We start from the raw sequence: 17482 nt of genomic DNA on the forward strand, positions 1-17482 counted from the left end.
ACCCACAACTAGTAGCAAGGAACCAACTCCATGAAGAAATTTTGATCACAAGGATACCTCAAAACAAGAATAAGAGTACACCCCACATAGGTCCCCATAGATTGGCGAGCCCAAGAACACAATCGCTATCCAAAAATTTCCATCACCAAGGGCACATAGCCTAAATTGATGGATTCACCCACACAAAGTAGGGGTGTCAAACTCCTCTATGGCAAAAATAGTCACCAATCCAAATTCCATAAACAAAGGGACCTTAGCATAGAGAAACGGCCCCCACCAAGGCAACCAACCCAGTTGAAAAAGTAAAAATATGGGTCATATATTGTAAGGCAAAAGGTGAGAAATAAATGAAGGAAACAATATCATCTTCCATGACAAACCCGACAAATCTAACCCTTGATAGGGCCAAACACCATCCAACATCTAGAGAAGCAATCTTAAGAGCCTGTAAGGAGAGGAACCAAACCTTACTCTATATTAATTGTTTTCTATATATTAATTTGTATCATGATATAGTGAAGATAATTTAATACTATGGAGAGTCCATTTCCAAGAAAAGTATTTCTGAATAAATTTAAAATATAACCATGGCTTGACATTCTAGGATTCATAAGGAATATATAAGTGAATTGAAAATACACATGCCACTTGATATAATGATATAAAATTTGAAGACATGTAGAATAATATAGTTTGATACTTGCTATATTAAATTATAGAATAGGTTTATTCTTGTATAAGCATTATTATAAACTAAATCTTTTTTATATCAATATCTTAACTTTCTGTATCATCAATAGTACATTGACCTAGTACGTTGCCACTTGAATTCTTCCACCTAATACAACCCTTCATTTATACATGACAATAATTAGATATGTTTTGATTAGATTAAAGATGGGATAGGCCCGATATCGATACATAATCGCCAAACAGGCACACAAGGGGGCTCACAAGCAACGAGATAATTGAAAACACAAAAACCAAAAGGGATAGCCCCTTTTTGAAGAGGATACTTTTTATTGGATTATAAAACCAGCAGGAAAAGATCCCTAATAAACAAAATCACCGAATGAAAATAAAGGGACTTTGGAGGACCTCAAACTAGCCACTCATGAAAACCCCTTGCACTAGAACAAAGAAGTCAAGGGAGGGGAGGACGCACATCAAGTTTTGAATGGAATCCTAAAACCTTTTCCCTAAAGAGCCAACACCATTCATAGAAAGGGAGAAAGACAAAAATCCCAACCCCCCCCCCAAAAAAAAAACACTGCAGACACCATAACATGAAATACCTCAAAAGATCCACGTCAAATCATCTCAATAGAACCATAATCCACACAATGATCTTTGTTAAAAATTGCAACAAAGATCCACACAACCACAGTAGCCACTTTCATAGGCTCAGGAGTAAGATCCATAACACCAACAAATGTGGTAGCAACCACCTCAAGAGGATCTGTAGTAGATATCTAGAACCATAGATAAAAAGTGACCCAAAATCCTCTCCCAAGGGGAGATATAGGAGAATGAGGAGCCTCAGTACCTGAAACAAAAACCCTCCAAGAAAAAGGCAGCCCCCTGAAGAAATCAGAACTCCCCAACAAAGTGGAAGGGAAGGGAGTAGAGCCCTTTCTGGATAACCACTTCCAATGCACACTAGCTAGTGAAGACCCAACTTCACCAAGAGAACTATCTTTTATAGAGAGTTGTTTAGGTAACAAAGCTCCAAAGACCTCAACCCATCCAAAACATAGTAGAAGAGTGAGAAAAAGGTTCGCATCAATAAAAGCTCCCACCAGGAAGGGAGACCAAAACAAAGAAGACCCACCACCAAAAATGGGAAAAACCCTAAGTAAGTAGCCACTCCAAAAGTGCCCATGAGGGCTTCACACAACCTAGATCAAGAAAAAGAAAAGACAGAGGGGGCAAAAAGAAGTCTCCAAAGGCACAACTCACAACCCAACAAAGGATAGGATCCGTAGATCCTCCAAACACCATGGGAGCCCATCAGCATCAACAGGAAGCAGGAGATATAAAAGAGGGGGAGGAAAAATTACCCCCACAAAGCCCATCCACGAGATCACACACAACAACAGGGTCATCACTTCTATCACCAAGCAGGAGAAAAAACATAGGATGCTAAGAAGACACCTGATAGCACAATAGCAACCCGCATAGATAGGGGGAGCAAAAAGCACACCCAGATCCATGATGAACAAGAGGATAGAGTCAACAAGCCATGGCCAGAGAGGCCACAAAACAAAAGAAGTGTTTGAGCACATTAGCAAGAAATAATCGAATAAAAAAACCACTCTAGGGTAGAGGCAAGCCAAAATTAAGGGGGCCTAGGCTACCCACACATCACTGCCCAAGGAAGACAATGCAAGATAGAGCACATGCAAGAGAAACCTATACAATAACTACTATGGAAAGGAAAAAAGGCCATGACAACCTCCCCATAGCATCGGCCTCACCATCTTCCCCTGTAACGCCTTCACTCTCTGAAACCCTAGCACTAGTTCTGCCCTCCATTGTTTTGACAATAATTAGATATGTTAAAACTAATATTATATTTTTTTTTTTTAAAGGGAACCTTTAATATTTTCCCCCAATGTTCTATGTTTGATATATAAATCCATACTATCTTGCATGCACTAAGCACTTTGAGTCCTATGGCTAAAAGGAGATGACGTTGTCATGCAACTATATATTAATATATAAAATTAACTTACCAAATAACTTATATCATATATACCAAAACAATCAGTTAAAGAGAGAATTTAGCCTTTGATCTTAATCAATATACTCAACCACAAGTAGGAGGTTCTAAATCTTTAACGTAGTGAGAAAATTATTCTATTTATATAGATGGAGGAATTTCTCAATGTACTAGTAGATCTCCAATAAGAAGACTTAGTTTGTATGTGTATCCCTTGTAAAAAAAATGAGATCCCCAAATCGTTATGAATATAGACTAGACAATACATATTGGAATAAAACAAAACAAAAATACCTAATATTTGTTAATACATTATCATTGTTGTAAAAAATATCATGGATCCTTAATAAAATATATAAATTTTAGAGTATACTTATAGTATGTATTATTTTTAACGCCCCCATGCCTGAGAACCAAAAAAATAATCAACTAATAACTCAATTTCATAGAATATAAGTTACTCCTACAACAGAAGTATTATTTCATGCAAAAGGGGCAGATGTATATAATAATATATATAAAAATAGATTAGAGAATTGCTACATGAAGAATAGGTAATAGCCAAAGTAAGGCAATGTTTTTGGGATGTATGAAATCAAAGAAAAAAACTTTGTTTTGTACATATGAATATATGCAGTATTTTTAGTTGTTTTATCTGCTCTACTTTTGTTTATTTTATCCTTTGCCTCTTGCCATCCTTACTTTACTTAAAATGTGTCATAACTTCTTTCAACAACCACCTTTCTTCCCATATGCAGCCAGAAAACTCAAGTCTGTCATTAATTTTTTCCTATGCTTAGTCTGTAACTATCTTGCACACACTAAAAAGTCGAGCGTCTCTTTTGTATTACAGTAAACAATATTACATATAATTGACAACGGACTTTTTTGCGCAGGCTTAGATTGTATTACAACCAACCCAAATTTTTATCACACTTATTCTCAATGAAACTTGTAGTAGTTTATACACACTAGAATCCTCTATGAAATCTAATACTGCAACTATCGATTCACAAATGATCAACTGTAGGGATTAGCATTTGCAACTACCATAACCACCATACGGGTCAGCATTGGCTACGCCTTTGTCCATATGGGTCTGCACAGAATTACCACGTACTAAAATGTCGTATGAATATGTATTTGTCCGTACTATTAGATCTTTGTCCCTACTAATATGTCTTTGTCTGTACTAGTAGGTCTTTGTCCATACCAATCTGTCCGTACTAATGTGTAACATTTTGTACTTGACAATGCTTCCTATCAATCTATCAATGATTTTCATTGATCTAGAAATGCAACTACCATGCGGGTTAACTCAGTATGTATGAGGCAAAAACCATATGGTCCATATGTACTTCAACAATCTCCCACTTGCCGAGGTACATACTGATATCCGTGGAGTTACTCCGATCAACCCAAACAAAAACTAGCACAACGTCAACTGAATTCGAGGCACTTTTCCAACAATCTCTGACTTGATGAGGAATTCACTGGACTACCAAACACTTACAAACATAAATGATAAACATGGACTCTAAAGCCCATCAATGTGGATATACAACTCGATCACCATAACTTTGTCTCCCAAGAATACAAATCTCTCGATCCAAAAAAAGGCTAACCGAATGTACCAACATTTGTCACAAACATAGCTGAAAAAGCACCTGTAGCAAGTGCTAGCACATCCAACTATACATACCTCTAAGGTACACTATATTTCCATCTATCCATGAGTACCTTTAGCTGATCAACCCATGCCAAAACTCTGAATGAAATGCCACAACATCATAAAGTATCAAGCAAATGATTAGTGTACTCAAAACACAAAAATAACCAAGATCAATGTCAAAATTCCAATTGTGGAATCAGGTACTTAAACATGACAACCATGATCTAAAACATCTCATCCAAAGAGATAACATGCTTCATATGAGCACTTCCATATCATGCCAAAACTCTAAATGCATCTCAAGAGTGTACCACGACACAATAAAAAATAACCTAACAAGAATAACATGTTAAAACATAAACAACATCTCTACCAAGGACTTATGAATCCTCAAGATGTCAGCATCCTCAGTCACATGAAGATCATCCACCATCAAGTGATAAATGTACATCACTACCAAAAATGGTACCAACTCTTACATGGCATCATGATAAACATCTTCTTCATGAAGATTGAACCAAACATCAATAGATGTCTAACTTGCCAAAGCAGCTCAGAAGGCATCTCCATCATTATTCCGAGAGGACTGAGAATATGAAGAACTCTTCTTTTTCTTCTTCTCTCTACAATCCTTTCATATATGACTAGTCTACCCACAATTCTAGCACTTCGCTTTGGACTTCTTTCCAGGAGACGTAGAACTTTCCTCTGAATTGGATTAGACTTCTTGTCCTCTTGCTTGCCTCTAATAGCGAGAGCCTCCTTGACCATCTTAGAAGATTTTCTTTGTGTTTCTTCTGACAGTAATGAAGAAACCACACCTTCCATTGTGAATGTGGTTGTTGTACTCCCAATGGCCATTACCAGATGATCCCATGTGTCAGGTAGAGAACATAACAGAAGCATGCACCAATCCTCATCATCAATCTTAACTCCTACAGAGGTTAACTATGCAACAATAATGTTGAAAACATTTATATGATCTGGTAAAGACGTACCCTCGTCCATCTTCAAGGAATACAACTTCTTCCTCAAGAACAACTTATTTACCAAAGACTTTCCCTAATAAATATCACCAAGTTTCTTCCATAGAAGATTGGCAGTCTTCTCCTCATGAACATTTAATAGAACAAAGTCTAACAAACAAAGTCTGATCAACCCTTTGGCTTTTCTATCTGTGAGATCCCAGTCATCTTGTTTTATGCTTGAAGGTTTAGCTCCGGCCACTGCAGTCCAAAGATCTCTATCAACTAGCAAATCTTCAACTTTAAGTTTCCACAACTCAAAGTTGGAGCCATTGAATTTCTCAATGTCTATTCATCCAGAGGTGTTCGCCATCTTAAAATGCAAACAAGATAAATAAACACTCTGCTAGATTCCCACTGAAACCAGAATTGACACAAATAACCAACCCCACCCAACAAGGATAACACTATAGGCCAAGCTCTGATACCACTTGTAAGGAAAGCTATGGTGCGAAAATGCTCTCCTAATGCCAATTCACAAAGGATGTAAGCAACAATATCTATTTACTTCCTAAATTGTAGAATCTTAAGATGACTTAAGTAGAAGAATAGAGCACATATAAAGACCATGCACATATACACAAAGATTTTTACCTTGGGAAACCCTTTCGGGAAAAAACCCACACACCAAAAAGCTAAGCGTCTCCTTTGTATTACAATAAACAATATTACATACAATCGACAATGGACTTTTTGCATAGGCTCAGATTGTATTACAACCAACCCAAATTTCTATCACACTCATTCCCAATGAAATTTGTAGCAGTTTATACACACTACAATCCGTTATGAAATCTAATACTGCAACTGTCATGTCACAAAAGGTCAACCATATGGATCAGCATTGGCAACTACCGTAACCACCATATGGGTCATCATTGGCTACACCTTTGTCCATACGGATCTGCACGAAATTACCATGTACTAAAATGTCATACGAATATGTCTTTGTCTGTACTAGTAGGTCTTTGTCTGTACTAATATGTTTTTGTCCGTACTAGTAGGTCTTTGTCAGTACTAATCTATCCATACTAATGTGTAACATTCTGTACTTGGCAATGCTTCCTGTCAATCTCGTAATGATTTCGGTAAATCTGGTAATGATTTCCGTTGATCTGGCAATGCAACTACTGTACGGGTTAACTCAGTACGTACAAGGCAACAATCGTACGGTATACATGAGGCAACAACCATACGGTCCGTACGTATTTCAACAAGATTGCCATCTGCCTAAACAATGTAATAGAAGAGTCTACGCTATCATGCTTAACATACTTTATGTACCTCCTCTTCTATGCATTTATCATGGTCATTCTAACCTCCATTGATGATTTCCATGGTGATAGGAAACTAATAGGAGGTATCTCAATGAACCAGCTTCACAAGAAGAAATTATGCCCTAAAAGATTTATAGTATCTGCTTCATTAATCACTTTGATCTTTTTCTAGGAAAAATTGATCAACTCTTATTTAAAAAAGGTTCTCACTATTTCAGAAAGATTTTCCTTTCTTTCACTCTTTATTATATGTTCTATTGGATAACTTCATATATTTGTCCAATCTTTGAGGTCCTTTTCTTTTAGATATTAATCCTTTCTCATTTCTAGCGATCATATTAGTCAATTATTTTTATCTTGCAAAACCTTATTCAATTTATCTTTCAAATAGATTATATATTTTGATTTACATCATTGTATATCTTAGGATAAACATATTTTTACTATTGGTCACCTTGTAAGCCTCCATATGGGTCAACGACCTTTTATCAACAACATATATTATCTAATCAGTTTAATATTAGGTCTTATTTGAACTTCAATACCTTTTGAATACTTAATATTACATATGTCATTTAATTTTATGTATTAATCATATGATTCAGATACTAATAATGATCTTAATTTGTCCAAAGATTTGATTCTTGCCTTCATGACAAGTGTTTTATGCAATAAGTGTCTTTAGATACTAGCAAATAACACTATATCATGCAAATGTGTATTTAATTGGATTTGCATAGGAAAGACAAAATGGATTGCTCAACAAAATTTGACATAAGACAAGGTGAGACAAGGTGAGTTTGGGATTGCGAGGAAATCTTGTTTGGCTCATGAACTTTTCTAGAAAATAGGAGAAGATAGATTAGCATATATAGCAACCATATGAATATAATTTTGTGCATAGGAGGAATGAATACATAGATATAAAATGTTTATATGTGCAAGCATATGAATAGTATAATTGACAAGTGTATAAGAATATTTATGTTTAAGTCTAGGCCAAGGCTATAGAGAATAGCCCAACTTTCTATAAGGTTGTATGTTTTATCAAAATAAACATAGAATATAAAATAAAATCAGATAAAATAATTAATTTTACAATTTCAATTATATAATTAAATAATAAATTTTAAAAACTCTATTAAAAAGAAAAAGGGGATACTAACTCGCAATCATCATCTTGACAGTGTGAAGTTGCTACTATGCTCTAACTAAATAATAACTAAATATTTCAAGCGCTCAATTTTGAACATTAATATTACATTTTATATGGAGTGAGAATTTTCATTGAAACATTTAAAGGAAACGAAAAAACACTTTTAAGCATAGCAAAAATATTCGACACAATGATTTGTCACATTTAGTGCACTTTTCCTTTTCTATATTCAATTTTGAATTTCGATAGTGATATAACTGCTGTTGAATGTGAAGGCTTAACTTTTATTTTCTCTGTCTAACAAATGGTTGCAATATTCAGTTAGGGACCTGGTTGAAACTTCTCTACCAAAATAGTCGCGAGAGTGATTGCATACTTGGTGCCTTTTCCCAAAATACACATAACCCTGTTTTTCAAAATAAGGATATTCAAAACTCTACATTTTTCAACATACAAGTTGACATTCTAAAACTGGAAAATCAAATTCCTTTATTTGCTCTCATAACTCTGTTGGAGTTGGAGGTTTCCGAGCATGCCAAATCAGAGTTAGGTGCACTGCTGCAGCCTGATGAGTTAGAGTCTCGAACCCGCAAAGATGTAATAGCAGAGTTAGCTGCACTCCTGAGTACAACTACTGTGTTTCGCGGATTTCCCTTCTCTCCACTATTATCCTCTGATGAAGTTAAATTGAAACTGAAGAATAAAAGGAGGGAACAACGTCCATGTCATTTGTTAGATCTGTATAGAATTGTGATTAAACATATCATAAGTGATCGAGAGTATGAATGGTACACCAAAGTGGCACCACCTTTTCGCAATATTGATCTGAGATCTACCCTTAGTGCCCAATTACTAGACAGTGCTGGTATCAAATTTCAACCAGGCAAAATTGGATTTCGAAAGAGAATGTTTGGAAAAAGTACGCTCTCCCTACCTCAAATAATTGTGGACGACACAACAGAAACATTTCTGCGGAACCTGATGGCTTATGAAGAGTGTCAAAGGTGCTCGTTGAATCCAGAAGAGACATTAATTTCACATTATGTTCGTCTCTTAGATTGTTTAATCGATTCAGAGAAAGATGTATTTGTACTTCGAAACTCTGGAGTCATTCGAAGTTTGGGAGGCAACGATGATCATATCGCCCACATGTTCATCAATCTTGCGGCTGGAACCACATTTAGTCCCATCAATGAATTTGAAAATGTGATGGAAGAGGCGAGAAAACATTATAGCAATCATTGGAAAGTGCTGATGACCGAGTTTCAGCGAGCATATTGTTCAAAGCCATGGCATGCTGTCTCTCTTGTGGCGGCGACAACTCTATTGGTTATGACTTTTATTCAAACTATGTATTGAGGGAAGAAGTAGAATAGAAGTTTTAGAATGTCCTTTAATAAATCCAAAATTGTTAGACTCATAAAGCATTTGCTTAAATTGGTTCGCCGTTCTCAAAAGAATACATACTATATTTTAAGGAAGTTATCGTATAATGTTTCAAAATTTAATTTTAAACGTCAATTAATACTTAAAATTAAGTTTAGTAATTAGTATTTATAAAATCAATATTAACTTTTGTATTTATATGTTATCTTGGCTTGCTTGTTAAGACATGCTGCTACCATTTGTGTGTTTATTACAAATAGTAACTATTTTTAAATAAAAATAATAATTTTTAGTTTATTAAATTTAATTTATTAGAATATATATGTTATTTATCATTTTTCTTTCAAGATGGTAATTTTGAATCTAATATTTTTTAAGTTCTTTCTTAGTATTATAATTGAGATCTTCACAAATATTATTGATTATCGATTCATTTTTTCATAAAAATTATCATGGAGTGAAATCATTTATAAGATTTTATTCTATAAAGAAACATAGGATGGCTAATAGTATATAATATTAATAATATTTAATTATTATTGTCCGCTTTCCTCCTTAAACATTGATAAAAATTGCATTTGGGTCGATATTGTTCTAATGGTGAAAGTTTAACACTAATGTATATTTTAATTTAGTTTTCGGCATATTTTGATTGAATACAATTATATAACAAGAAGCACACTTTTGTGATGAGTTTGTTTGATTTCTCAATAATTTATTCACTCCTATGCACATCAATTTCCATGCAATTGTTCAATCTCATCTTTGTGTGCTCTTATTTCGACACATTCACCATTATTAGCAATTTATTGCTTCAGTTTTTTGGCATCTATCCATATGCTTCAATTGTCACAGTGACATATTCTCTTTAATCTCAAATCAATCATGTAATTTTGTGTTTAATCTAAAGGGGCTCAAGATTGACACTAAAATTAAAAAAATGAGTAATTGAAAGTAAAAGTTTCAACTCCTACCTTTGTCTATGATTTTTTAGAGTTAACATTGGTACATGTTCAAATGACATAAAAGTGTGTCTTAGAATGAAAGGCATGTAATGCATAATTAAATCATATGTTCAAAATAACAAAATACATTATAAAAAAAATTAAAAAATCAAAGCTTAAGGGAACTCATAATATAAAATCTACTTAGAAAAAATTGTGTGCATGAGAATTCTATCTTTGAATTTCTAGAAAACACCATCCTAATGATTTTTGAAAAGGGATGACTTGGGAAACGTTGACCCTAGAAAATTGGTGACTTCCCCAAAGGTTTTCATCCTAATGATTTTTGAAAAGAGATGACTTGGGAAAGGTTGACCCTAGAAAATTGATGACTTCCCCAAAGGTGTTCCTAAATATTGGCATCGTTATACATATGTAGATACAAATATTGAGTAAAGGCAAGTTGAGATCTCTACATTTTCCCTATATGGACTTGTTGGTTCTATAGCATCGTAGTTTTTTTACCCTAATAATTTCATGCTCTATTTGGCACTTTCTTTAGCATGCACTTACCTAGTTAATTTTAAGACCATTTATGCTTCATGATATCCTAATTTTAGTAATGTTCCTACACTTAAATCATCATCAAATATGAAATCCAAGACTAGGCATTATGTTTAAGGTCCTTGATACTTGGCTATCACTATCAAAGGCCCTTTTTGGGTAGACACAAGTGTCCAACACACTAGTCTCACCCAAAAAGGTTCAAATTTGGGGTGTTGTTTGTGTTGGTCTTTTTCTTTCTAATATTGATCTTTGTTCTTGATAACTATTTGTCATCCCATACATGAAATAAATTCAAATGTCATCTCTATATAGATAATATTTATACTTCATAAGGTCTACGTTATAATCTAATCTAATCAAAATCTAGAGAAGTTCTATACGTAATGAGTTATCAACCTATAGAGTAACAAACTGTGAGATTTTGCCAAGATCAAGAGCTTAATGAAAAGTACAAAATAGAGAGACAAAATATCTAGGACAAGAATAAACTGTATTCTCATCAATAGATAGATGATCAAAAGATCAATAGTTGTTCAATAGTTGTTCATACAATGAATATGAGCCTGCATATATAGGAAAGGCTATATGGATATGTGAGCACACAAACATGACATGTAGCTCAATAAGAAACAAGGGTAGGTAGGAAATAGGTGTGGTAGGTAGGAGAAACAATAAAATATTCCACATTAGGTGGATCACCCATCGAAGGTGGAATTATCACTCCACAATAAGTGGATATGATAGAGTAGTAACAAGATCACACCATAAAAGGTGGAAGTTCTCCTACACACACTATCCCAATGTGGCAAAAACACCCAAGTGTCTTATAGCCAAACTACTATGAAATGCATGTACCTAAGTAAACTTATGTAAGGTATAATAATATCCATGATGAATAATTATTTACACCAACACCCCCCCTTAAGTGCAACTTAGGGAATGCACTTAAGTCTACAATGCAACTAAGCAATGCAAGATGGGTCCCGACTATGAGGCCATCTTAGGTACCCATGTACAAATGCAAATGCAAAGAAAACTAATGAAATGAAATATCTCACAAAGCGAGGAAAGAGAGAAAAACCCAATGGGAAAAACCCCTCCCCCAAAAGAGAGATGAAAACTATACAAGAGAACTCTCATAGAAGTATGTGAGAAACAAAACCTCATGTGAGGAAAAAGTCCCCCACATATGAGAGTATAAGAGAAGCTACGTAGCCCCCCCTCAATATAAAATCTGCACCAATGATAGAAGCTCAATAATGTATGAAGAAACTCCTCCAGGAACGTCAAAAAAAAATTCCTCCCCTTGAGAAGAAACAAGACCAAAGGTGTATCCATGAAGTCTCACCAATCATGAAGGTAAGATGTATGAAAAAAAATCATGATGAAAGGAATCTCTGAAAACTTCTCAAGTGTCCCCATGTCTATGCCTAAGGTTACCCCCTCCAAATGTGGTAAACTGCTCCACACTGCTGAAAAAGGTACTCCAAGATCTAGTGGAGATGAATGTAGAACAAGTTCGAAAGACTCACATGTCTCCTCAAAAGATAAAGAGACCTCCTCCAACTATTATGCATAAGAATCCACAATCATGTTAACCTCGTAAGAATGATCATGTAGAGAATGAACAAGAGGGTCAGAGTGTTCCCTCGCAACAATCGAAGAAGGATCATCTTCATCAAAGAGAAGATGAATATCATCAATGATGTCTCCCAAATCTGCAATGTAGGGTTCCACAAACAAACCTATAATTTTTGGCATATAATCATCCCAAGAATCTGAAGCTGGAAGACAATGAATATCCTGGTGCACTAAATCATAAGAAGGCAAAACTGTCGCACTATCTGCATCATCAGGTGCAATGGGTGATGTGATATTAATAGGAGGAGATGAAACACAAGGCTCAAGAACTGGGTCACATGTGAGAATCCCTAAGTTCAAGTACCCAAAGTTCTCCTCAAAATCTGAATCATCACAAGAAGTATGATCATCATGTGTAGAATCATCATATGTGAAATCATCATCATCAACAATATCTGAAAAGGAGTATAAATGAGATGCATGATCAACCACCCCAGTCACAATGATAGCTCTAGTCTCCAAGTCTCTAATAAAAATTGACTTAGGTGTAAACTCCACAATTCTCTTAGTTGCCCCATGTGTGTTTTGATAGATGGAAAGGAGATTATTTATCAAGTGGGGTACACACAGCACATCAATGAAGGAGTTATCCCCAATGGAAATAGTTCCTTTTCCAATCACATCCATGTATGTATGATTTCCCATCAAAATCTATGGCATGGTGCAAGACTCAAATGTAGAGAACATAGACTTCGAAGATGCCATATGATGAGAAGCCCTTGAATCTAAAAGCCATCTCCCTGAATCATGACTTGTAGTAGCATAAAAAGATTTTCCTTTTCTTGTCCCAAAAGAGTGAGTCTTCCCACTAGTCGAAGCCATGAATTCTTTCCCTTTTCCTTTTGAATGTGAGGAAGTGGAAGTTGATGAATCATCCTTCTTGTAGGCATTAGGGAAATCAATGTTGTGTTTTTTTAAGATATGTGTGAGCTCATAAATCTTCTTAGAATGGCAACAATGCTCCTCATGACCAACCTTTTTACAATAGGCACAAGTAGGTCTCTTCCTCTTTGGTGAATTGTCCTTCTTGGAAGAGGATGAATCTCCTTGTTGTGCAGAAGATGGTGCTTTGTCTTTAGGCTTTGATAGCCATTTCTTCTTGTTTGAGTTGTCCTTTCCTTGATTTCCTTTGTTCCCTTGATTTTCCACTAATTCTTGAGATTTAGAAGTCTTAAGAATGCCCATTCTTATCAACTTAGTTTGTTTCATCATCAACATTTCAACGAAAGCATCAAATGTAGGCATTATGTAGCTTGAACCCATTGTCATCCTATGGGTTTGAAAACTAGAAACAAATGTTGCATATTCTTGTGGAACTTTTCCCATCAAATTTAAGATCAATTGAGTATCCTTCTTATCAATGCCACAATCCTTGAGTTGTGCCCTCATCTCTTTTCCCTTAGTGACATAATATTCTATAGTATCAAAGTTCTTGGGATATAACATGTTGATATCACTATCAATTTTATATCCCCTAATCTCATCAACTTGACCATACAAGTCTTGAAACTTTTGCCAAGCATCCTTGATTAGAGTATATGTCTCAATATGAAAAATGAGATCCTTTGATACATACTTTCTTAAGGTTCCAATTGCCATGATATTTTTAGTGAGACAATCCAAGTGACAAACATGATCAGCCTTATGATCAATGGGAGCAACAATAGTTCCATCAATATAATGAGTTAGTCCTTTTTCCATAAGTTTACTCCATGCATCAATTTTCCAAGTAACAAAATTATGAGGAGTTAAGAGAAGAAACTAAGGAAAGCCCATAGCAGAAAAAAGGAAAGAACACAAGAGAATAAAAGCACAAGAGACACACCCCCAAAATCACTCAATCAAAGTACCCCCTCGCCCCCAAAATGATGATTTTGGCACTTTATATGTAGTGTGTGTACAATAGACCACTTGCAAACAATGGCAAGGTGGACTTCTAATTTTGTTTAAAAAATACCCCAATAGGATGAGAACTACAATGCAAAAGAGTAGCAAGATAGATCTATGCAATACAAGTGCCAAATTGGCCAAAAAAGAACATATACAAAAAGAACAATTTCTACCTAAATTCATTACAAACTGATAGAATATTGTGAGAGTAGACAAAAAATTATACACTTTAAAAAAAAAATGACACCTGAAAAGGAGTTTGTATGAGCCCAAACAGAGTCCCGGAAGTTGCAGAAACGGGGATTGGATGGGTATAGTCACCAAAAATTGAGATTTCAGAAACATATATCCATCAAAATCAAAAAATAATGCCACCAAGAGAAATTACATGAAACATTATCCCATTTCAAAAAAAATTGCACCCAAAAAGGTGCAAACATGAGCAAGATATGGCCTTCCAAAGTTGGAATGCAAAACTAAAAAGCTCAACAGGAGGAGGTTGATAAAAAAAATTTAAATGATGACATCAGCAAATTGCAGGGTTAAATTTGATGGCTTTCTATCCATCATGAAATCTTCACCTCCTTGCTAACTAGGTGTCTGTACAGTATAGACTGACATGTAGCAGAGTCTGATTGGCTGAAAAGTTGTCATGGCAGTACGGTCTGGTTTGTGTGTCATATAGAATGACATAGCAAGTGACATGACAAGACAATACTATTGAATGGATTATCACCATAGCAGACTAAGGTGATGTGCAAGTTTTCATGTCTGGACAAGTGGTAGTGGGCCCATGGGGTCCGCGTGGTGACTAGACCCAATAGGCTGGTGCGGATAGGGATTCGAGAGGCATGGTTAGTGCCAGGAGGCGGGGGCGGTGTCGGTAAGCAGGGAGGTGCTCGACGGGAAGGTTGTCGATGATGGTGGAGTTGAATGTTGGCCCGGTATAGTGGCCCTGCAAAACACTACAAACTTGAGTATGGGGTACCACCTGCAACCTTCAAAATCTACAGGTTTGTATGGTATGGGGATTGGGGTAATATCCACCCCCCTAACAAAACAATAATTTTTGAATTTTTGATATTTTTGAAAAAACTTTTCAAAAAACTACAGATGAATGAATTTTTTTTTTTTTTTTTAAACTCACAGAAAATAAAATAAAAATTCAAAAATTTGTACCGTACCGCCCAAATTGGGCAAATTTTTTACTCCAAGCCCAAAATTTGACTTTCACTAGAATAGGCCGAATTTATACTCAAAAATCATAGGAATGGCCACCCGAATGCAATGGCAAGGTTGGATCTAGTCTAAGATGCCTCAAAAAGATGCTGCTCCTTAGATCTGCCTCTTGACGTCGCAATAATGCCTCTCAAAGACAAATTAATGACTCTCTAATGGCTCTGATACCATGTGATATTTTGCCACGATCAAGAGCTCAATGAAAGGTACAAAATAGAGAGACAAAATATAGGAAAAGAATAAATTGTATTCTCATGAATAGATATATGATCAAAAGATCAATAGTTGTTCATACAATGAATATGAGCCTGCATATATACGCAAGGCTATATGGATATGTGAGCACACAAACATGACATGTGGCTCAATAAGAAACAAGGGTAGGTAGGAAATAGGTGTGGTATGTAGGAGAAACAATATAATATTTCACATGAGGTGGATCACCCACCGAAGGTGGAATTATCACTCCACAATAAGTGGATATGATAGAGTAGTAACAAGATCACACCATAAAAGGTGGAAATTCTCCTACACACACTATCCCATTGTGGCACAAACACCCAAGTATCTCATACCCAAGGTACTATTAAATGCATCTACCTAAGTAAACTTAAGTAAGGTGTAATAATATCCATGATGAATAATTATTTACACCAATACAAACTACAAAAATTCTACTCTCAAGTATTGATTTATTATTTTCATTTATTCTTATCACTATGTAATTGCAATAAGGCTTGTAAGACTTTTAGAAAGAGCATTGTATCTCCACCTTTATGTGGAGCCACTTTAGAGGGCTTGATAAATAAGGCAAACTTTCCATTTCAACAACTATCATCGATTTAGCCTCTATCCTTGTAAGGGTGCAAAGTTTATCTATTTATTTTTATTGTGGAGATGGCAACATTAACACCAAGTACATGACTTAGGTAAGTTCCTATCTAGTAAAACCAAATTTCTTTATTTTTAAGGGTGTGTAGGTGGAGATCTAATAGAAAGAAATTTACAAACAAGTAGATGAGATATTTATATATATTTCCATACTTTTGATCATGTAAAACACTAAGACTAGGACACCCAAAGCTCTTGTCTTGCTAGTCTAAACCATATTTTTAGGAGACACATGTGTAGAGCTTCTTGATTCTATTTTCAATCATCTCTCAAGCTTTTGTCACTTTACTACAAAGGCACCCAACACTTTGTCAAACATAGTTAGCTCAAAATTTTAGTGTCAACTTTTTCTTTGTATTCTCATTCTATATCTACCTTACTATTTTTATTTCATTAGATTCAGTCACCTCGCCATTGTTATCCTAGCTGATTTGTATGAAATTGGCATTATTTTGGGATAGCATGAATTGTCCTTATAGATTGTATTCCAAATCCACTCACATCTATAATGTTGTATTGAAGAAAGGACCAATCCTAGGTTAATGCACACATCGACGTAGCTTACAACTATTTTAAGTTTATTCTGATTCATTTGCATTACACTAATTTTTTATATTTAGATCTAATATATACTTTCTATTAAATAGCTACATGTAGAGGTATAATTTTGAACAAGGGTTTCACCAAGTAGGATAAGACAACCTATTAACCAAATTAGCCAATACATTGAAAGAGGGGTGAATCCAATAAATCTAGCCTCAATCCAACTAAAGAAAGGACCAAGATTTTTGGTTAGATTCACGAGTTAGGGTTTCGTTACCTCTTTTTTAATTGAATATTGAATATTCTAAAATTCATGTAAATGAAGGAATTTGTGATGTAAATTGGTAGAAACAGTGAGCTATAGGTGTTGTATAAAGCCACCAAACTGGATCTAGGAAAAATAATATGATTTAATATTTGTTCACATAAGTTCAACCTATTTTTTCAAGACCGTGTTTCTCCTCACCCTAGTCCTCTAAATTTCTCACCATCGAAAGGTGAACCTGTTCATCTCTGTGAATTATGTCGA

The 17482-nt window shown here is 35.1% G+C and overlaps 1 protein-coding gene across 1 annotated transcript; it reads left to right on the plus strand.

Moving 5' to 3' along the window:
- The first annotated feature begins 6453 nt into the window (after positions 1-6453).
- Positions 6454-9211, plus strand: LOC131078290 (uncharacterized). The gene is made up of 2 exons (XM_058015952.1): positions 6454-6591; positions 8174-9211. The coding sequence occupies exons 1-2, from the start codon at positions 6454-6456 to the stop codon at positions 9209-9211; spliced, it is 1176 nt and encodes a 391-aa protein (XP_057871935.1).
- The last annotated feature ends 8271 nt before the right edge of the window (positions 9212-17482 follow it).

The sequence above is a fragment of the Cryptomeria japonica genome, chromosome 7 (assembly GCF_030272615.1).
Source record: "Cryptomeria japonica chromosome 7, Sugi_1.0, whole genome shotgun sequence".
Lineage (NCBI taxonomy): Eukaryota > Viridiplantae > Streptophyta > Pinopsida > Cupressales > Cupressaceae > Cryptomeria > Cryptomeria japonica.

Coding starts and splice junctions, on each gene's coding strand:
- LOC131078290 (XM_058015952.1), top strand. CDS start 6,454: ATGTGTAACATTCTGTACTTGGCAATGCTTCCTGTCAATCTCGTAATG. Junction 6,592..8,173: donor TACAAGGCAACAATCGTACG/GTATACATGAGG, acceptor TGCAATATTCAG/TTAGGGACCTGGTTGAAACT.